We start from the raw sequence: 23482 nt of genomic DNA, 5'->3' as shown, positions 1-23482 counted from the left end.
GTTCTCAGAACACGGGCTTGCAGAATGTAGTTTATTAGTTCTGGGGCCAAGCAGTTTCACGGCTGTTGCTGGGCCCCAAACCGCATGAATCCGGTGATCTCCTCCCTCTCCGGCTGGGTCCTGTTTCTTTGACTTAAGGCCTAGCTACCTGTGTGCTCAAGTTCATTGCAGGAGTCATGGCCCACATGCCCAGCCCGCGGAAACGCTTCTGCAGAGCTTTTGTTTAGCACTGTGTTTGATGGCTCTGCTGAGCTCTGTTCATCTGTATGCACAGCGATGATGTCAGCACTTGACATTGGCCGAGGGCGGTGCTTCCTGCATCTCCCTCGCTGCTGTGCTAGGGGGGTGGGGGGTGCCAGCCTTGTCCTCCGGAAATCCCCCATGGAAGCGTTCCCACCGGCGAGGCCCCTCACCATGTAAATGGTTTTAACAGTGAATGAGAAGAACAACAGCCAAAAAGATCACCGATCTCTGCAGTTTTGGGTTCAAGAATTTAAATCTCTGTACACAGTTACCTAACCTATTGGAGAGTCTGACCTTATTCAAAATATGAACACAGTGCATATTTTGTCCACAATGGACAAATTATTCTTTGGCCATAAACAAACTTCAGCCATAACATACAAATGAACAGAAAGTGCTTCAGAGGAATTAAGCCCAATAAGATACCATATTTTTCGGACTATAAAACACACTACCCCCCCAAAAATTTTGGGAGGAATAACGGTTGTTAATGTTGCTGTTGAGTTCTGATGACATTTACATTGGTGAAACATTATGATATTGATGCTATTAAATATTTTACCACGTTTTTTGCTTCAAAATTTTTTTCCTAGTTTCCTCCTCTAAAACCGGGGTGTGTCTTATGGTCCGAAAAATACGGTAATTTGTGCCCATTCTAAAAGTGATTCCGCTTTGACTGGCTGTACGTATCTAGCAGCTGGTTGAGCCCAAGAAGCACATTCTTGGGCTTTTGATGATCTAGAAGCAAATACCATTGCCACCCTTTGGGCACATTTAAATCTTGAAAATTCTCCCTGAGAATAACCCCAATGTCCTTGCTAACCAAGATTTTAGGATATAAACTGTGAGAAGACACATTTTGACTGTTTTGGTTAGAAATGTCTACCTCCCAATAGCATAAGCAACAGTGATTTATTTTCTACCTGCAAAAAGAGCCATGCATTTTGTCCACGGAATTCTTTGCAAAGAACTACGGCTGAACTTGCATTTGTTGGCCAAAATATCCTGACCATTAAAAAGTCACACTCTAGGAATGCCAGCTTTCCGACACAATTTATAAAAATGTTATTATGGAGAAAATGGTGTCATTCCTTCCAGGTAACTGTCCAAACAGCCAAAGATGAATGACTTAATTTGGCATCCGAAACAGCACAGAAGAGGTCAGGCTGTACGTAGGTAATTTCCTCAGATGCCGTTACTGTCCCCTGGGACTCCACCTACTCAATTCCAATTACAGAGGAAAGGATTACAAACGGGCCAACAGGGCGAGGGTAGACCAGCAGGCCCGAATGATCTGACCTGAGGTCTTGTAGCATCTTTGCAAATGACCAATTAAGGCAGGTTTAGACCATGGCATCATTTTCGCTCACTGTGACAACCTGAAAATTAAGGCTCTCTCTGCCTGTCCCAGGGATGACATAGAACAAGGAATGTTACCAAAAGAATCCAACTTGGTCACATATCCTCAGACACGAGGCGAACTGGCCGGAAAGAAAAAGTAGGCCAAAAAATCTGAAAATAAACCTAAGACCCGATCTCAAAATAACTGCAACTCGGTTTGACGCTGGATTAAGTCACTCAAACACCTTGGGAAGGGAAGAGTAAAAGGGGGAAAATGGGGACAGCTGTAATTGAACAACAATAAAAAAATTAGAAAAAAAAAGCCCTTGAAAATGAAAGGCTCCAAGAATTCGTTCACCAGAATGTTTGTATCTGGTGTTCTGGATGAGTATGTTAGAACTGCTATTCACTTCTATTCAATCTTTGCAAATGACTCTTCGCAAGGGAGCTTTGTTCACTTAAAGTTAAGACAATACTAAAGTCTTGTCGACAGGGGATGAAAAAGTAGGGGTCCCCACCTCCATATTTCCTGTGACAAGTGGCGGCCTGTGGTAGAGCGCAGCCCGCTCAGTGGGGAGTGGGGGGGTGTGGTCTTGGAGATGGAAGGGAGACTCAGGATGCCGTACCAGAGTGGCTACTCCGCAATCCCTGGGGAGATGCACCCCTAAGCAGCCATCAGTTCCCTGTACTCGATACCGATTCGCCAGACGCCTTCAGTGATGCACACAGGGCGCACCCAGCTGGCGCGCACCCATCTCCATCTTCCTTACAGCCCGTCTTTTCTTTTTAAACGTGCAGAGCGGTACTGGGCTTCGGCACGTTCGTGGCATCATCTCCAGCCCTAAGAGTTGAACACAAGTCAAAGCTGTTTGCTTGAATACAAAATCATCGCAGAGAGAACTTGTGAGAGAAACAACTGGGTGGGGAAGAGTCCACGTGGAAAAAAGGGCCACGTGGCATGAGGCCCCACGGGAAACGTGGACTCAGCGGCGTTCACGCTGGCTCACTGCCTGAGTAGCCATGAGGAAAACACGCATCCCTTATTCTCTTGGACGCCGACGGACCTCTGTCATATATATTTATATCACCCACCTATTCACCCACATATTTATCCTACATACAAATATACATGGCAGATATAACAACTTCAAATATATGTCATGCATGTGCACACTTTAGGTCAATGACACAGGACACCTAGAGTGGAAAATGTTCCATTCCCAGTCCCGTGTCTCTTCGAGGCAAAGCACTATCGGACGAAGTTGCCACTCTCTCCGTGCCTCAGTTTCCTAACTTGTTCCGTGAGGGTAACTCCTGCCCGGTCTACAGAGGGAATTAAACGAGGCACCACACACGTGCTAGCGATAATGAGGCGTTTACAAAAGAGCGTTATTCCTTGGCTAAGTGTGCATCAGCATCCGTGTTTTCTAGCTGTGAAGGTTCTTCTTTGAAATTAAATTGAGACCATAACCAACATCCCTCCCAGGGCCGCCTGAGGTGTTCCGCTCAGCAACAAAGCAAGGGCTTCTTTTCATCATTCATCACATTTGAGTTCAAGCACCAAGAGGTACTTTTTACCAGTGGTGAAAATAGCTTTCTTTTCACAGCAGAAACATGGAAAATGAGCTCCCTCTCAACACTCATGTAAAGGATAAGGCTTCCTCTACAGTTGGCACCAAAAATGCCTCGATCTGGTTTCGTCGGTGGTGTTCTCTTGCACCGGGAAGATGGGAGCGGAAGCTTTATTTGTGCGTGTGAATAATGAAAACAGATCATTAAAATAATTAAAACAAAGGGGAATCTTGCTGCATTTTCCTTTCAGCTTTTAGGGGGGCCAAACAGCAGCCTCCCTTCTTGAAGGTAAGTTAAAATCCTTTCTGCGTTCCCTTCCTTCCTCAGACACCTCAGTGTTTTCTTGTTAAGCCCAAGCCCCTGACCAGGTAGACAGGACCCCAAACTTCCTTTCTAGCACTTTCTTCCACTCGCCTCCCCAGAGCACAGTGCCCAAGTTGCTATGTTCTCTACTGATGTTTGGATGGTGCCTGTATTTTCTTTTTTCTTAAGATTTTATTTATTTATTTTTAGAGAGGGAAGGGAGGGAGAAAGAGAGAAACATCCATGTGCGGTTGCTGGGGGCCGTGGCCTGCAACTCAGGCATGTGCCCTAACTGGGAATTGAACCTGCGACACTTTGGTTCGCAGCCCGCGCTCAATCCACTGAGCTATGCCAGCCAGGGATGGTGCCTGTATTTTCAATGTGAATGTTTTTCTCTCCTGCTCTGCCCTGTCTGGAGATAGTCCTACCAAGATAGTTCTACTTCTACCAAGACCTGACTTCCATCTTGGCCTGCTGAAATCCTACCCAGCCTTCAACGCACGTCTTAAATGCCAGGAACCCTGCGCAACTTCCCCCCAGGTCCCTACCCAATTGCCATTGCTTCCCTTTCCAAACAAATTTTAATTTTCTCAGATTATACAAAAAAGCACAACCACCCCCTACTTGTTTTACGTCTTTGGTTGGCCCACGAATCATTCTGCCTGCTGGGTACATTTCCCCACTGCAATAAAAAAAAAAATTAAGGCCCCTTAAGTTAAGGAGGGCTTCTTCTTTTCCGAGCTTCCACGATGGAAAATTTCAAACATACACCAAGTAAACAGAAGGCTGTGCTTATTTTTGCATCTCCTTCGGGACCTATCCCGGTGCTTTGCACGTAACGGAAGTGAGTTTAGGTAATGAGGGCCGCAGGCAAATGGAGCTGTCAGCCTGGCCCACCTAACACCGCGTTTCCCGGGGGGTTCAGCTCGTCCTTGGCAGCACACTGGGCCAGCACAACTCACACACCTGTAGGACCATGATCAACCTGGCTCACGCCCACTCGGCAGCTTTAAAACTCAGGGAAGTGTGTGTCCTTGAGGTCACCTCAACCAGCCAGCGACGCTAACCTTATTGGGGGAATGAGGAGAACAATGATACAGTCAAGAATATTTCCTACAAAAATTCTAATCTGGTTGTGTACCTGGGTGGCACTCCCACTAAAGGCAGATTTGTTACATATGTGCAGTATTTGATGGGTAAAATCTACAAATAATGAGGACTCTGTCTACATCTCAGAATTAATTTTTCTCTACCTTCTATTATTAACTGATACAAGTACCCTTGAGATTCCCTCGCCTTCCTAACACCTCCACCTCAGGCTCTTAGTAAAGTCTACTGTATTAAACACTGTTGAAACATGTGCCTAATCAGCCCCGTGATTTCTGCTATTAATGTGCAGCGTGCGTGCGGCTACGCGGGCATGTGCGTGCCTACTTGGGAGAAAGATGAAATCTGTAAAGCAAACGGGAATTCTAGAGCGAAAGAGGGCATGCCCAACCCGTGTCATATCTAATTAGCTCAAAGTGACTGCACAGGGCATTCTTCGGTTGGTGCATGGAAGATCAATAACTACGGGGAAAATCCACCCACCTCCTCACTTTCCCACCCGACTCCAGTAGGTCTGAGGCGGACCGTGCTTCTGCGATGTGTGTGCCGCAGCCCAGGCAGGCAGGTGGTGCATAGACACCATTCAAACTTGGCCTATTCAATCCCAACTCCTCTAACTCCCCATTCATGCATAGCAAAACACCATCTGGTCCTATTTTGCCTCCAGCAATCACAGCTGACCAAAAACGATAATAACAGCTGTTGCAAAACAAAAGCCAAACAAAGGGGGTGGGGGGAGAAGGAAAGGTTAGATTGAAGTCCGGTGCTGAAAAATGCTCCACGAAGTGAGAAAGGGGGAAAGAGACCATTCAGATGTCTGCAGCCCGCTGAATGCACGCAGCAGCGGCGGACTCCTACTTAAAACTTGAGCTAGGAATCCATTTGTCTAGAAAGCCTTCCAACCTCCGTCAGGTGGTCATGCACCGCAGAAATTATGCCGCACGAAGGCATTTAAGCTTTTGTTCTTGGAGTCGGGAACTAATGACCCCACGTCAGCTAAACAATGAAAACTCCTTCTGTTCTTTCATCAGATGGCATCCAGGTTCATGCAAGAAGGAGAACACGTTTAGCCAGAGTAATAAAATAATGTGCCCACGGCAGGGGCACCAAAAAGGAAAGGCGTGTGATAGGGGTGGAGGGTGGGAGGGGGTGGGAGAACCCCGGTAATGACCACAGATCACTTCGGAAGGAGGGATGAAGGCCATGCAGGCACCCCACTAATCAGAGGCCACATTTCTCAGGCCCACTTTTCATTACCCTGATTTATTTCTGCTCTGTCACAACAAAGAGTACTCCAAGTGCTTCCAAAGTCTCCGGAGCGGGCACCAGAGTCCCATGGATGAATGGAAATACAAGTTGATGCATAATACATTAGCGAATCTTGAGAGAAAGAATTTGGTACCAAGTTTGGGGGAATTCTTTTCACGATACAAGCCTTTTGATGTTTTGAATATCTAGTTTTGCCTGATGATTCATTTCTGAAACTGTAGGAACTGAACTATTTTTTTCCCTTGAAACTGACCATCACTTAATCCAATGTGATAAAACCCAAGATTTATAAAATCACTTAATAGATGTTACAACACCTGCTTCTAGCTGCAAACAGTGGAAAACAGACTTCACTTGCAATTAAGTCTTATCATTAGTGACATTTTTTTTCCCAAGCAATACTTCATGGGTTTTCAAAATGACAATTACAGACCTAATACACAATTACTGTCACATGTAGTTTGGCAATTAATTTTGAAGACATTTGTCTAAAGGTTTCACAACAGAATATAAAATGGCTCTTTTTGTTATGTAACGTTACTTTCAATTCACTGAAAATCTTTTCCCATCAGCTCTGCTTCTGATGGGGCTGATGCAAGCAGGTCACTCCTTTGTGGAATCCAGTCCCCCCGCTTGTAGCTGTGATTAGGCGTCATCCGAAGGCTGTTCGAACACTGATACTTGTCAACTAATGCATCTTATGAAAAGCTTCAATTTAGACATAAATTTTCCTACAGCAAGAAATCTATAAATTTATAATTAGGATCTCTTGCTGTTCAATATTTGTACATAATCCAGAGTAGGAGAGGATTATGAAATATTGAGAGCTGAATTCATTATTCATAGCCCACAACATACAGTAAATATTCTTTGAAATCTACAGCGGATGAGAGGCACCCATATTCCATTATTTCTGAATGTCTTGCACACGGTAACTATGGACACTACAGCTCACACCCTTGTTTTTTTCTTTTTTCTTTTTTTTTTCTTTTTCAAATTAGGATTCTGGTCAGGGTTGACACTTGCTGTTTTTAATTTTCATTTTATCATAAGCAGTTTAAGACTGTTGCCAGTGGTAATTTGCAATTTTTATCAAGACCTCTTCATTATAGCTTCTGACACGACAGATGCTGTAATTAATCACGCAAGACAACTGGGGATAGTGGTCACACTGTTCTCAAAGAGGAGCCAGCGAAGAGCAAGAAAAGGGGGATAAGAAATAGGCACCGAAATAATTATTTTGGCTTAAGAATTAGCATTGATTCGCCCTCAGTTTTAACAGCAATAACAACACGGGCCCGCCAGCTCTAGTCCCTAACATGAGAAGACGAGTGCTTGTCCTCTGCACTTACCTTCCCCTTGCACTGTAACAAAAAGATAATTTACAAAGGTATTTCTAACGTTTTCCTTTGTTTGCAAGGGCCCTGGTGTGGGGGCCATGCCATGCAAATTCTTAGCTGTGAGTATCATATTTGCAATCAAACACGGAAGACAAGCTTGAGCCCAAATAAAAGTGGGTATCTTGCCCTAGTTCCCCATCTGATACTTATTCAAGGAACCAAAAGTGAAATGTGACATATCATTTTATTTGAAAAGTGAACAGGTTCCTGGTTGTTGCATCAAAATACAGTCCACGGGTTTTACTGAAATGTGTTTATTCTATAGCAAGATAAAAGCATTTTTGTTTCAGTTAAGCAAAATACAAACAACTTAATTGCTGCTATCGTAACTCATAAAAAAGTATAAAACAGCATAAAAACACAATAAGCAACGTAGCAATGAATGGTTCGTGTCACCAGTGTTTACGTTAAAGCCTCGTTTATGAAAACTTTACAACACGTGATAGGAAAACTTACAACTTTGAAAGGAAATATTTACACTGATTATTCACGGTGGCGCGACTTTTAAATATTCTACCGGTATTACATCATAATAAAAACTCTCGCTTTTTTTTTTAAATCTTAACTTTTTTGTAATAACTGTTTTCATTTAAGTTCATTTCCCTTTGAAAAATACAGTGTTTTTTTTTATTTTTCGAAACTTGTCACTCAAAACACAGAATATAGTATTCACATTCTTTTCCTCTAATTGGGATGAATATAATGGGCTAACAGCGGTCAGAGATCTATTGTTGGGACATAGACTGTGGTTTGGTTTGGAGAAGTCATGGGTAAAAAGTGGGGATGCGTCAATAATTGAATCTAATCACTTGCATTTTTTTTTCTGGAGATATTTAGGAAAGAAAAATAAGACCTTTGGCAAGAGTCTGTGATTTACATTATTTTTTCCATGACAAAAAAAATGCCATCAACTATTCACGTCATACAAGTGTTTGTATGAAACAGGAATCTTCATATTCAGGTAGTTACAACTGTGCTTTTGATTGCTAGGGTTTCGCGAGCTCCCGCAGCCCGGAAGGGCGGTCTATTCACTCCTGGAGAAGTAAGGCCGTGCTCTGTGACTCAGAGAGGCCAGTTCATAGTCCCCAGTATGTGTCCCAGGGTTGGTGGAACGGTTCGATTCACATATTGTAGGTATAGCCTGAATAAATAAAAAAGGCATCGCATAAAAGAGCACAGCTTCTCTTGTTTAAAAACCAAGTGGCGGAGCGTCAGCTCGAGAGGATGCCCCGCTGCGCCGCGGGTCTTATTGCCTATCTAATAGACATTTCAGAGGACCACGTGATCTGTCCCACGTTTCTGCAGAACCAACACCGACTTACGGGTCTCAGCCGCGGACGGTCTACCCTCCGCTCGCCTCCACGTGCCCGTTCGTCCGCCACACGCGTCTTCAGAAAATACTGACCTGCGGTAACACTGGAGTCTGTGCCTGGGGCTGTATTTGCGACTGGTGCTGCTGGGAGGCTGGCTGGGGGCTCCCGATGGCCGGGACGGGGGAGGTCATCTGAGAGGCGACGGGCGAGTGCTGTCGAGGCGAAGGCTGAGACGGGTGCGGCATGTGCTGCAGCTGCTGCAGCTGGAGCTGCTGCTGGAGCTGCTGCTGCAGCTGCTGCTGGCTGATCTGCTGCTGCAGCTGCTGCTGCTGCAGGTGCTGCTGCATGTGGTGCTGAAAATGCTGCTGCTGCATCTGCTGCTGGATCTGCTGATGCATCTGGTGCTGCTGCAGCTGCTGCTGCTGCATCTGCTGCAGCTGCTGCTGCTGGGTCTGCACGGAAGGGCTCACCTGGGTGGAGGGTGCTGAGCCCACCAGGGTCGTGCCCAGGGAGCTGATCAGCGGGGCCCCAATGTTCGATGGCATGTTGGCCGCAATGGTGACCGACGTGACAATCTGGTTCATGGGCAGTCTCATGGTCAAGGGCTTGGGAGCAATTGACCGAGGGAGCGACTGCTGCAGAGTCTGAGGTGCTGCCGACACCGCTCCGTGTTGAGACAGTGGAGGGTTGAGTAGCAGGGAGGAGGTCAGATTGGTGGACGCCAGGGTCTGCTGGACAGAGCGAATGGTCTGGGCTTCTGCTGATTCGGCAGCTGCCTGCATTTGGGGAAGAAAAGTCCAAAATATTAAAACACACAAGTGGTTAAAATACTTAAGTATTTTTCAGTATGGCCACCACGATGCATGCTTCCCTGGACACAAGCCCTCTGTCGTGTGACTTTTTAGCTTGTCCCAGAGATAGAATCAAATTCCCTACCTCTCGACCGGGGCTGGCCTTGTGCCTTCGCTCTGCTCAACGGAACGTGGTAGAAGTGAGGTCTCCAAAGGCCTTGCCCCCTTCCACACACACTGTCTCCCAAGCCCACCAGTGCTGTGTGTGTGATGACAGACACATGGACGGCCCGGTCACCCTACTCAAGAGCCAGCCAACTGCCCTGTATGTGAACAGTCCAGTTCCCCACCCCTGACCTCACACTTCCTGCCGACCACAGACAGATGGGCAGAGCTAGCTGATCCTGCCCACCGTGCCCTCGATCCAAAGAACCAGCCAGCTAACTGGCACTCTCAGAGGTCGATCCTTATCTTTTTAAGTCACTGGCTCTGCAGCTACTTGTTACGCAGCACTACTGTAGCACACGATGACTGATACATGTGCAACAGTTCTTCACCACTTCAGTCTGCACCGACCTCCCCACCAAACCCGGACACCAACGTGCAGACCGCCAGCATACAAATCCACCTCTCAGGCTTAACAGCTCCGACCTAGGGCAGGTTCCTTCACCCACCCGTTCCTCGGTTTCCTTATCTGCAGAATGGGGTTGCACGGCGTTCACCTCGGGCAGAGGCGGTGAGGATTCAATTAGCGCCTGTGTGCGAGGCACACGGAACAGTACCAGGCCCACGGGAAGCGTTTGGTAAATATTAGCAATTTTCGTTAACAACTACTGCTACCAGAAAACATCAAAGCCCCGTATTTGCATGATTATCTTGTACAGTGCTCAGCTGAATATAAGAAGAACATAATTGGATTCCTTAGAGGGACTGCACTGAAGTACTTTACAATGTTAGGAATGGTTCAGTGTACCGACTATTGGCAAAGGTTTCCAGAATGTATCAAGGCAGCCACAGACGAGGGAAGAGCGCTCACAACTCACGTGACTGAGTGCCCTGTTACAAAGAACCGATCTGGGAGTCAACATGGAGAGAGACCGCCTACTACATTTTGTCCTAAAAAAACACAGAACTACCCCCTCAGAAACATAGTTTTCACTAATGCCACAGTGATTGGAATGATTCTTCTGAAAGACTATTTTTTTTCTTGTTCTTCACAAAACCAGGGGGCTTTGGAGGAAGGGCCGCTGGGGCACCGTGGGGCTATCGAGCTGATAGCCACTCTCTTCGAATGATTCTCAATGTTTACTTCTAGGTTCTTATTACTCGGATTTATAAAACCTGCTATTAGAAGGAACCTGAGGCGTGACTCTGGTGTCGGGACAGCCACTCCGTGTGGGAACAGCCTCGACCGATGGCATCACTGAACGCGCTCGTTCACTTTCGGTCGCTGCGGAGCCTGGGACTGGCAGCCGGGCCGCAGCAGGAGACAGCGAGCCCCGCCCCGCCCCGCCCCGCCCGCCCGCAGAAGCTGCAAGTAACCCTGGCACAGGATGCAGCCCGACTTGTCCGTCCCAGCGTGGAGGCTGGACTCCTGCTCCCCGTGCCCTTGCTCCTTGGAGGGGGGCTTCTCGCTGAGGCTCAGAGCTGAGACGCAGGGCTCCCCCACGCCTGGGGACTCACGGCACCTGCTCCCCAGTCCTCGCGTCCCCGTCTCTTTCAATCACGTGCACGTGATTGGATTTTCCGTCCTCGCCGTCGTGGTGGGGGCCGCCGGTCCTCTTTACACCGTGGGGTCCCAAACCACAGCCACGTCTCCCTGTGAGGCCAGCGGTTCGGCCGCTGCTTCCCACTTGCGGTTCCAGCTGAAGTTACTCTCTACACTCACATTCCACGGACTGCGTTAGCGCCTACCAGGTCTCTGAATATAGATGCGGGGACGCCCTTAAACTGCTCTTACCTGAAGAATAGACAAATGAACAAACAATATTTTAGATTTATTCTTATGACGCCCCTTCCTGTTGACGTTTTTTGGAGTCACTGAATTCCATTCAAAACTATTTCTGAATCCGGTTTCTCCTAGCCAATGCGGCCCTTGTTCACCTTCCCCTTCTAAGGCAGCCACGGAGCTGACGCGCCGACCGCCCTGGCGATTTCCGTCCCGCCTTTCCAGTTACCGGCTCCGGGCCGAAACCCACGTGTCGTCGGTCGCTCGTGCTCTCATGCACAAAGATCACCTCTACTGCTTCCGGGTAAGTGAGTGAACGGATAATCCACAGAAGGAGGACACGCACATCGTTTCTCTGTTCACGTCGCTCTAATGACCCATCAACTACACCTCGACTCTAAATATCGATGAAAAAACACATTCGGTGGTTTTCTGCCAACGGGAAATCCGAGGCCAGAGTTGGTGCCACGTCTTTGGTGGCGCGTCTTCCAGAGTCTGAGAAAGAGGTTTTGCGATATATTGGACTGTTTCCTCTTTCTAACGACCCGGACAGTGTCCCGCCAGCTGTCAGAGACAGGAGGCCCTCTCTGGACCGGATTCTGAGCAGCTGCCCAGGGTGCATCTTAGCAGGAAGGAGAAACAATTCGGGAGAAGAAGAGAAACGTGGAATAAGCCCTGGCCGAGGGCTGTGCCACCGAGCCCGCCACGCCCTGAGGGCCTGGAGGTGGAGACGAGGACGAGGACACGGAATCTCGGCTGGCCAGAGGGCGTTCATCGAGATAAAAACCCTCGGCTTAATTCCTCCTCCCCCAAAGCCTCTCTAAATTCTAGGAAGGCTCAAGACAAAGTTAATTAAATGGTAAAATAATACAATGCAAAGCTCAGGCTCCTTCTGCATCAAGGTAATAATAATCTGCACTGACATTTGCTTTGGGATATTGGCGCATTTTATAATACATCAGGGTCCATTGTATACTCTGTGTGTAATACATGTACATGTCTTTTTTTTTTTTTCGGAACTGGGAGCGTAATTTTATTTTAAATAATCATGAGGCTTATTTATTTATATGATGTGGAACAGTTTGGTCAAAAATGCCACCTCCCCTGTTGCAATAATGTAGCCAGTGGAAAATTTATGATATGGTGTCCAAAAAAAAAAAAAAACGCCTGACAAACAAGCCTGCCAGTTGAAAAAGGAGACATTAATACGCGTCTCCCTCTCTGGCAGAAAGAAAAGAATAAGAGGCTATTTAAAATTTGTCCAAATAGCTTCCACACACATCGAAAGAGATCAGCGAATCCTTTGGAAACCATTTAGATTTAACAGCTTAAATTAGTTCTATTTATCATATTTTTCATGCCATCACAGCCATGAATGCATAATGGCAAACAAATACATGTTTGAGTTATTCAAGAGGCTTTCCAGTTAAGTCCGAAGGGAGTTGCACTTATGTTTTCAGTGGTCCGGGGTTAAAAGGGTGGGGGTTAGGGTTTTCAACGTTGTAACTCCCCGAGACTGGCCACCCCCAAGCACGCCTACCTTAGAAACGAGGCTGGCCCTGTACGCAGCCAGGGCCTTCAGGTACTCCTTTTTGGCAGCTTCCGTTTTCCTTTTGTACACCTGTAGGAAGACCACAGTGAGCAGCTCCCCACATGCCGAACCATCAAATAACCGTTGCACGACTCAGGTCACCAAGTAACTCCCATCATTCACATAAAATGCTAGTGCCTGTGGCTTTGATCAACGTAAACACACACACACACACACATCAAAACAAAACCCAGCCCTCTCCCTGGAGCACAAATCTGATGTTTACTGTGGCAAACGAGAAAAAGATTTCAGGTTGCAGCATAGACTCCTTGGGAGTAACCGCTGGAGGCCTCATGCACCGGAAGTCAATAAAGGTAGTGAGAATACACTCCGCTTGGAAGGGGTGAAATGATAGAAAGTAACAAGTTTCCCCAACACTGTCCACTTCCCCCCACACAGGTTTCTAAACTGGATCAAGCCAGAGAATTAAAACACCGACAACAGGCGGAGCGTGTGAAGACAGAATACAAGGAGGCCTCCTGGACCCTGGTCTCCTTCCGCAGAGAAGAACAGTCAGAAACAGTACGACACCCGCGACCGCCATCAGTGAGACCCGGGAGTTACAGAGACACCTGCCAGTGTGGCGCACAAAGAGGCGTCTTCCCCTGACAAGGGCCTGAAGGCTGGGTGTTGGGCCAAGGCACCGCTAACTGTCTCTCCCTCCGGAGTTTAAAAGTAGGTGCAGCAGTGAGCCACGCCCTTAGGATTACGTGTCCGGGGTAGAAAAATCACACAGCAACTCAGCTCCCTGCAAACTCACAGGTAGATTCTACAGTCGCACCATCCCAGCAAAGCCAGCTGGTAAAACTGATTTCACAATTTGGAGGAAAAAAAAATAAGGCAATAAGGGTTTTCCACTCTCCAAACCTGAAACAAGTATTCTAATGTTCTTCCTAACGGGAGTCTAGTCTTCTGCAGCTGTGAGAAGTTAACTGCTATTAACGGTCACCGGACTTGCGTGCCAGCAGCAAAGGGAGGACTGACCCCCACGGGAGTGGTTTCTTCTGCGCTCTCTGGGGGAGCTGCTGGGGGGGGGGCGGTGAGGGGAAGAGACGGGGCTCTGAGGAAGTATCTCCCACCAGCCTGGCTAATTTCTCAATGCTTCTCACACTGCCGAGCTTTCAAATGGACCTGGAATAAAATTTCCAATGCCCGGGGAAAATAATGAGACACGCCGAGGCGCCTTCATAGTGTGGGACCCCGCCGGGACAGCACGAGAGTCCAGAGAGACGGTCAAAGGGACGGTCCTCATGGCTCCGCAGGGCCCTTTGCGAACAAAGGGGGGAAACACTCCACGTTGTGAAGTGTTGACCATCAAATGAAGAGATGACCGTCAAAAGTTTACACTTGCAGGGGACCGCTTGCATTTCCTCCAACTCTCCTCTGAATGGGTTCGGGACATGCACCCTCTTGGGAACTGAGAAGTCCATATACCTGGCCAGTGGTCTGGGGTCATTTGTGTGTGCGTGCATGTGTGTGTGTGTGTGTGTGTGTGTGTTGCTTTAATTCCACAGCTTAGAAAGGCTTCCGTGGGAAGCAGTCCTATCAAGCGAATGAACCCACTCGGAAAAGATGCAAGGACCCCTCTGGCCACGTTTTAGGGTCGCGGCCACGATGGAGCTTGGCCTTACCTGCTTCTGTTCCTCTCCCAGGCTGTCCCACATGGACGCCACGATTTTTGAGACCTCCCCGAAGGTCGCATTGGGGTTTTGACCTTTAATCGCAGCCTGCGTGTCTCTGAAAAACAGGGCGTACGCTGACACTGGCTTCTGAGGCTCGTTGGGGTCTTTCTTTTTCTTTTTCTTGGGGGTCTTGGGCTTCTTGCCAGAGTCGGGAGCGGCCCTTTTCTCTCCGATGGCCTGCAAGGCACGAAAAACATTCACCGCCTGCAATGTATTTGCGGAGAAGGCAGCAAGACTCACATCAGGTCCATAATCATTCTTTTAAGGTTTCGTGAAGCGTCATCAACAGAGGAATCATCACCAAGTGCGGGGGAGGGGTGAATTTGCTTAGAGTTGACTGGACAGCAGAGATTAGCATTTAGAACACTGATTAATGAGATCCAGAAGTATCTTCAATAGATTTACCACATATGCTCTAAATAGCAATTATGAGTAATGAAAAGCAGAAGACTCCATACCAGGCGATGCCATACACACACACACACACACACACACACACACACACACACACGTGCGCTAGGCTATACATGTATACATAAACAAAACAGTTTACATTTTCAGGGGTTCTAGAAGTAAACCTAAATAATATTCAGGATGTTGGTTGTATTCAGATATGGTCCCTGGCCGCAGTCATAGGCCAAATGTATAATGGGTCTGAAATGACCTTTTTGAGCTTATTTTTCAGTTTACCAGAATGTTACTTTGCTAAAGGGTCTCCAGAAACTCCAATGGAAATTAGCCACAATCCCTAAGCTTGCACAATAGGGTAAGATTACCTTTATTCTCCAAAACAATCACTTTCGAAAGAATAGGACATCGGGAAATGTAAAAGTGTCAAAATTCCTCTAACTGAAGAAAGAAAAAAAATTGGCACTCTTCATAAAATTAAAATCCCGTCATAGGGCAACAACTGATCTTAAACTCGCCAAGACTAAAAAGGAAACCAAGAAGATTTGTATTATACGTGGTGAACCAGCCGGCTCAGAACAGTACTGCCTGCCATGCAGGTGCTCTCACAGATTCACAACATGAGCTCTGTGAGATCAAAACCACAGAGCCCTGGCTGGTGTGGCTCAGTGGATTGAGTGCTGCCCTGCGAACCAAAGGGTCACCAGTTCGATTCCCAGTCAGGGCACATGCCAGCATTGCGGGCCAGGTACGCAGTAGGGGGTACATGAGAGGCAACCACACATTGATGTTTCTCTCCCTCTCTCTCTAAAATAAATAAATAAAGTTAGTTTCAAACAAAAAAAGAAAGTTTTAAGAAACAGAAATGATCGGGGTACAGCCCTCCAACCCTATAAACCGCTGACTTCCAGATTCATCTGCTACCACCACCTAGCTTCAAAGATGATGCACGTGTCAGAGAAGCAGGCAGCATGCCTTATCAACCCGGTTTCACCCCCCTAGATTACAATATGACTACACTGAAGATAATTTTGCAGCTACCTTCACCCCGAACACTGCAATGTCAGTCTTCAGCTGGCCTTAAGCAAGATCAACAGAGATAGATTCAAGCTGCTAACAGATCGGTTTTTAATGGCCTTGAGTCTTCAACCCTAATTCAAATTTTCCAAGAGTATCATTACTTTCCGAATGAGGGTCATTTGGAACTTAATCCAATTACTAAACTTCTTGGGGAGGGACTGGGTAAGTAGTGAGGGACTCTCTTCTGAGAGCGTGGAACCCTCAAGGCGTTGGGAAACTGCTAGTCTACTTCTAGGTGGACTTACTGTTTGCACCCCTTGAGTGGTAAGAACATCCATACCTCATGAGTCGGGGGGGACCCCAAGAAATGCAGAATTATCTTCTGTGTAGTGCGGGCTTCCCCACCTAAGTGAGTGTTCTAGGGACCCATCTGTATCAGGGCACCAGCTGGCGCTGCTGTGAGAGGCTGTGTTCGGCTTCCATGAATTTTTTGATGACTCTTTCAACACACTTGCCCTTTTGAGGGCGGGTGATTTACGAGCACACCTGCCCACACGGCGCTGAGTGCTCAGCAGTTTTTGACCCAAAATAGCATGACCTCTATACCTCACACTCCCCATTCACCCCATCTCTCCTCAAGTGACTTTGTTTCCCCAAATGAAAAAAGTCCCCAAAGGGAAACATTTCGCCCATGTGGAAGAGGTGAAACAAAAAAATGGCAGAAGCACTAAAAGGCATCAAAATCAATGAGTTCAAAAACTGTTCTGAGCCGTGGGAAAAAGGTCTTGACGGGTGTATTGCATCAAATGGAGAGTACTTTGAAAGGGACTGAAGTTTAAATATGCAAGAATAGATGCACAATGTTTCATAAATAAATTTCAGGGGGTTTTGGGGGGGTTCCCTCATATATAATTACTTCAGGTACTTCAGATGGGGGTAAGTCCTATTCACCTTTCCTCAAAAATGCCATCTGTGATAACTCGCACAACTCAATAAAATGTTACAGCCTCACAGTCTTTTTATCTAAATTCTCAGAATAAGTGAGACTTGTCTGACTCTAGTTAACGAATCTGAGCTTGCAAAGGAGGCAGATGCCTTTTACACAGAGCTGCAGCTGAAGCCAAGTTTTCCTTCAATGCAAATACATGACTCGAGTCACAAGATAAAATATATATATATATATGCACACACAGATTTTTCTGATCGAGTCAAACATCTGTATTGTCTTCCTGGAAAAAAAAATGGGGCACTGCTTGCCCCAACAATAACACGCTGACCAATGGCAAGATGAAAGTAATTTCCAGGGCAGCTTTTTCCAAATAAGACGAGGTCAACTTCATTCTCTGTAAAATGACATTCAAATATCAACAACTTTCAGCGTCTTTCTTGGATAAACTTCACTTGCCCTAATCACCATTACCTTTTAAGAACACACCGGAAATGAAGAAGCTCACAGGTGAAATAAAAGCTCAGAATTCATTCTCCTCAAGAAACCTTTTTTTGCAGTTGGCTCAAAAGGGTTGGGAAAGGTGTAGCCATCGCTTTCCCCCCAAAGAGATGTAATCAAGGGTCAAGTTCATCTTCCTTTCTCAGCTAAGCCGCTGCAAAGATAAACTGGGCTCCTTGTCTTTACATAAGCCCCAGACCCTGGCTTGCAGTGGAGCAAGCTCAGGAGCTGCAGAAGAATTTCCCTGGAGACAAGACAACCTCAGACTGGCGCCGAGGTAAGTGTTAAAGCCCGTGGAAATGCGAAGGAAAGGAAAGGTGTCCATCTGAATGGCATAATGACCACTGGTGGCTTAGCTGGGCCTTGACACCCCTTGAGCTTCTTTCATCACTATGTGTGACCTACCTCACTCAAGTCCTTAGTGAGCAGGGACTAACAGGGCATCTGCCGGCCCTGGGTCCAATGGGGAGCTCAGAGGATGCGATCCACCAGCAGACCCTGCTGGAATAAATCCCTGTGACCTGACTCTCCCCTCCCCTCCGCTCTTCACCCTCCTGGGCTTCTCCAGCTTCTCTTCTTCCCTTTACCACTTAAAATAAATAAACGATGCTCAGGGTTCTGGCCTTCACCTGCTCCTCGGACACTCTGAGACATTCCGATTGTTCCCACGCCTCCACATGTACGTGCTGCTGGTCCCAAGTCTCCAGTTCCACTTACAGTGAACTGAGTTCTCGACTCAAAAATAAGCATCTCGAATGCAACCCGTGCCAAACTCTTCCCAACGGGGAAAAATAACGTTCCTGTGTTTCTGGGGTGACCCTCTCATTTGCTGATATTCGTGTCGGCTCTCCAACTAAAGCCCAATGTGTCTTCCAGTCCCTTCCGACTCCAGTGGGTCACCAAACCTTGCCGATTCTCCCTCTTGAGCGTCTCACTCATCCGGCACCCCCTGGCCGCTCCTTCCTCTGCTAAAATGAAACACTTCATAAAAAGGTGTCTTCTCACTGGGTTCCTTTTCTCGGGCCCCCCCCCCCCACCCCGTAATGCATTCCATGCCTAGCCAAAGTTACCTTTCTCAAGCACAGATTTGCTTGGGCCGTCCCATCGTGGAAGTAATGAATCAGCTCTCAACTACCAACGGGAGAAGGGCCGGTGCATGTCAGCCATTTCTCTCCGAAACTCCTCCCCCTCCTCCCCAATACCAAACCGTTCGTGACACCCATCAATTCGACTGTACTGCCAGCGCTCTGTCTACCGGGATGCCGGCCTCTCTCTTCTGCCTCACAAACGTTTATGTATCCTCTCAGACCTAACTCAAGTATCACCTCCCCGATAAAGTTGAGCTAAGATCGCTCCCCCAGGCAGAACGTCAGGATGCCAGATGCACCGATGACACCACTCAGCAGCCGCAGCTCCTTGTCACCACGCTCCTCATCCCCAGTGGGGAGTCCTGTGAGCAGCAGCTCTCGTCTGAGACTTCACACCACCAGAACCAAGCACCATGCCGCACACAGTAGGTGTACAGCACATAATTAACAAAGGGGGAATGAGCAACTGTGGACCTAGAATAAATGACTTTAATAAGACGGAACGCTTTTGTAGGCATTCAGAAAAGCCATGCCTGCCCTGGCTGGCGTAGCTCAGTGGATTGAGCGCGGGCTGCGAACCAAAGTGTCGCAGGTTCGATTCCCAGTCAGGGCACATGCATGGGTTGCAGGCCACGGCCCCCAGCAACCGCACATTGATGTTTCTCTCTCTCTCTATCTCCCTCCCTTCCCTCTCTGAAAATAAATAAAGTCTTTAAAAAAAAGAAAAAGAAAAGTCATGCCTGCCATGAAGTTGTAGTTCGAACTATGTATATCTAAATCATCTACACTTTTCTTTTCCACGCCCAAAGCAAAGGTGTAGGACCGTTAGAACGTAGTCAGTGGTAAACGCCATCGAAGGTGTCAGGCTGTCAAATGGGGTGGCAGTTCAGCCAGCGAACCGGATGAAGCCCATCCACGTGGCATTCCCTCGGACCCAGAGCGCGTGCAGGATTCAGGTCGACTGCAGGCTCTCCCTTAGCACGGGCACACCTACCAGAGTTCCGTGAGTCACTCAATGCCTCACACCCAGCAGCAGAAGCCGGACCTCATGGTTTCTGGTTGCATACACATCACACAGAGAATAAGCAGAAGAGGGAAGAAAAAACCTAATCATCATACACTGAAATGCTCCTCCCAAATCCACGAAGAGAAAGAAGATGAAACCATGAACGAAGGTCACAGCCGCGAGCATGGGGTGGCCCCGAATTCTCCGGACGGTCCCACCCTTAGCAGTGAACTTACTCTGCTGGATTCATCAGCATCCTCTTCGTTGATGGAGCTGGAAGGGGAGGGCGTCGCCGACTTGCTCGCCGGGGGCGAAGGAGACGTGTGGGGCAAGCTGGCCCCTCCCAAGTTCAAGCCCAGCTGGGCACTGAGCTGAGACTGGTTGATGGTGGTGAGCTGGGCGGGTGGCATGATGCCGGAGCGGGCTGCGTCGGTCATGTGCACGATGGACCGCATGATCAAGGAGGGGTCCTGGCGGTACTGGGACACCGGCGGGCGGCTCTGGTCCTACAGAGGCAAAAGCAAGAGAGGACACTCCTTTAGGTGCCCCGCACGCGAGGGAACGAAATGGGGAAGGGGGGCAAAAGGTGCCGACTTCCGACTATGAGATAAAGAAGCCGTTGGGATGCGAGGTATGACGCGGGACCAGTGAACCACGCTGCAGTGCGTGTTTGACAGGTGTGGAGAGAGCGGACCTCACAAGTGCGCATCGCAGGCAAAAGTGTGTCACTGTGTATGGTTGCTGTGACTCATTTACGTATCCTAAGTGACTCATGGTGGTGGTCATGTTATAATATGTGCAAACATCGAATCCTTACGTTGTGCACCTGAAACTATTAATGGTGATAGGTCAATCACACCTCAATTTAAATAAATCAATGAACCTCTGACGTTCACAGCCCCTCAGACAGACTTAACCTGTTGAGATTTGGACAGGTCTGACCCTGTGCCAGGACCGAAATCTCTATTAATTTATTAACTATCAGGACTCATGCCCAAAGGTGAAAGATCAAAAGCACGAAGCCCCAATTATCCGGCCTAGTCTATTTCACTATAGCAGTGTCCCAGGATGACGTTCAGAAAAACAGCTTAAAAAGACTATTAGCAAAGGAAGGAGAAGACTTCCCACTCTTGCTTCTCATCGAGGAAACCGATGACGAGGGAGGGGGTGAGGCGAGCAGGGGCCCGGCCCCAGGGCTCACCGGCCGCCTGCCGTCCTCCCCACCCACAGCTCCGGTCCTGACCCAGCTCTGTCTGCGAGGGGGGACCCGCGCCCTATCTTACCCTTCCCGGGAGGCCTCTGCCCTGTCGCTGTCGGCCTGGGGTGCCCTCTGTGCTCGCCCCTCTGCACGGACCCAGAGGGTCCCTCCCATTCTGCATGACAGTGTCCACGGCATGTGGAAATCGTTCAATGTCTTTAGGATTGGGAAGTCCTGGTTTTCACCTTAAACCTATTTTTTTGTTGTTGTTCAACCCACCATGATCGAATGACCTAATGGATTTTTAGAAATATGTATAAAGAGGCCCTGGCTGTTGTGGCTCAGTGCATTGACTGCTGGTCTGCGAACCAAAGGGTCGCTGGTTCGATTCCCAGTCAGGCACATGCCTGGGTTTTGGGCCGGGTGCCCAGTAGGGGGCGTGTGAGAGACAACCACACAGTGATGTTTCTCTCCCTCTTTCCCCCTCCCTCCCTCTTTCTAAAAAAATAAATAAATAAAATCTTCAAAAAAAAAGAGAGAAATATGCAGAGGAGGCCGGATCATCAGAATTCACTTTTCCGAAAGTTCCTGCCTTCTGTTTTTGGCAGTCACCTGAAAGGCTTTGGAGTTACTGTTTCTTTTTCTTTTTCTTTTTTCACTCCGAAGAATAAAAAAATGCAGACATGCTTTTCACATGACTTACTTTAAGGCTGGTCATTTAAAGTGAGCCTGTGATTGCACTGGAACCAAACTCTCTTGACCCACAGTGACCCAGAATCTAATTTCATACGCGAGCCTGTGGATTCCTCACTGGGCGGGGCCTCTCCCGGGTCTCCCTGAGAAGGCTGGGCTGTGTCCTTCAAAGCAACGGAGCAATTGTAAATAACTAAGGTGGGACATTTGGTTTGATGATATTGAGCACATAAATGCCACTAAGTAAAAACCCATAGCTGTCAACAGGAAACCAGGTGAATCATTATGATCTACCACACTACATCGTGTCGGGAAGCTTTTTGAAATAACGAATTAGATTTATATGTATTGACCTAGCACAGGGTGTTGCAACCTTGACTCTTAACCTATCTCACCAGAGATGTCTTTGTCACGGGGGCTGTCCTCTGCATCTAGGCCTTTTGTAGGAGACCTGGCTGGCCTCTATCTTCCTGACAGCAACTTCCCCCCTCTCTCCCCCCCTCCGCCCAGGGTGGGGCCAAACTGCTCTTAGCAGAGAACCACGGACCTGGAGGGATAGCCCAGAGACACTAAGTGAAAGGCGAGTTGCAAAATATTTCGAGTACAGACCCTCTTTGTTTAGTACTGAAAATGCGTGTATCCAAACTCTTAGCAATCAATGGTTACATTATAAGGAGCAGGGCTGGAGAAGGAAGGAGGGGGAGCATCTTGAATTTTTCCATTTACAAAAACACAAAGCAAAATACATAAACTAAAATAATCTGGAAAACCTAAAATGCAAACCTACAAATAGTTACAGCCGTCCGTAGCTCATGGTTAGGGTTGGATAGCAAAAATGTAAATATCCCATTTCTTAGTAATTTCTGAGTTCTCAATGTCCCGCGGAACCCTAGAAAAATGTGTCACCTGTACCAGAACGGTCCCCCTCTCGCTGTCTCATGGACAACACTCTCTTCCGCCATCCTTAAAATACTACGTCCCACTAGTACACGTCCCACCGCAGGCACACATCACAAAAGTGGGTTTTACATTCTCCGTTCGCCCTCATTTCTGGTAAGCCTCCTACGACACGTTTAGCCAAATATTTCTCTTCAAAACGCGTGAGCTGTCTGTTCGCTCGTCCATGTTCTTTGGCAAGTTCCCCCTTTGCCTGCTTACATCATGTCTGCCCCTCAACTCCTGGACATCAAAAGCTATCTTGTTCTTACTTTTTACTCTCCATATCCATCATGTAAAGTGTTTTTTAAAAGGCCTTTCAGCCCCGGCTGGCGTAGCTCAGTGGATTGAGCGCAGGCTGCAAACCAAAGCATCGCAGGTTCGATTCCCAGTCAGGGCACATGCCTGGGTTGCAGGCCACGGCCCCCAGCAACGGCACATTGATGTTTCTCTCTCTCTCTCTTTCTCCCTCCCCTCCCTCTCTAAAAATAAATAAATAAAATCTTTGAAAAAAAAAGATTCAAGTTCCTTTAGGATAGATAACCGATTCTCCCCAATAGCCTTGGGGAATCGGGGAGTCCTTAACAGAGCCAATCACTTTCCATAAAAAAGGAACCTTTGAGAGATGTCTCCTTCGACCTCAGGATGTCCAGTTAAAAACAGAAGGGTGTCGGCTCTGGGTAAAGATATTTACTGTGCACCTGCTATGTGCCAGGCGACAGGACCCAATGTATCGGTGCTCCTATCTTTGAAAATCACCTTGTCGTTCTGTTAGCATTACTCTAATTCACCCTCATTTAGAGTGGACTAACACATTGACTATGACAGCGTGAAGGCAAGATTAACTCACACATTCCTTCGAAAGAGCTCACGATTTCTTCTTCTGGTGACCACATGATAAGGAAATGTGGAGCACAGGTTCACTCATTCTTAGGATGTAACCTAAGAAACGCGATGCCTGTTTGTAAATCATTCTCAGTTATTTAAATTAAATCTTGAAACACTACCGGTGATCAACGAAAGGCAAAGCCACTGGCGAGTTACTGAGAGGTTGCCGCTGTCTTATCCAACAAGGGTCGGTTGCCGGTAGCTATTCTGACACCTCGCACAATTATACTTCATACAT

The 23482-nt window shown here is 47.6% G+C and overlaps 1 protein-coding gene across 8 annotated transcripts in view; it reads right to left on the bottom strand.

Annotated features, from left to right (window-relative positions):
* Nucleotides 1-7412: 7412 nt before the first annotated feature.
* The window catches only part of TOX3 (TOX high mobility group box family member 3), a 102827-nt gene continuing 86757 nt past the window's right edge, over nt 7413-23482 (bottom strand). For all 8 annotated transcript variants that reach the window (XM_045818757.1, XM_045818758.1, XM_045818763.1 and 5 more), the window contains exons 4-7: nt 19766-20035; nt 14510-14737; nt 12828-12908; nt 7413-9324 (exon numbers count right to left, since the gene is read on the bottom strand). In XM_045818757.1, the coding sequence (XP_045674713.1) occupies nt 8626-9324; nt 12828-12908; nt 14510-14737; nt 19766-20035 (1278 nt within the window). In that variant the 3' untranslated portion in view covers nt 7413-8625. The remainder of the gene's footprint in view (nt 9325-12827; nt 12909-14509; nt 14738-19765; nt 20036-23482) is intronic.

Source organism: Phyllostomus hastatus, unplaced genomic scaffold (genome assembly GCF_019186645.2).
Source record: "Phyllostomus hastatus isolate PE091 unplaced genomic scaffold, TTU_PhHast_1.1 phas_scaffold_345, whole genome shotgun sequence".
In the NCBI taxonomy this organism is placed as follows: domain Eukaryota; kingdom Metazoa; phylum Chordata; class Mammalia; order Chiroptera; family Phyllostomidae; genus Phyllostomus; species Phyllostomus hastatus.
The sequence above is the reverse complement of the archived record's forward strand: the minus strand, read 5'-3'. Positions and strand labels throughout refer to the sequence as shown.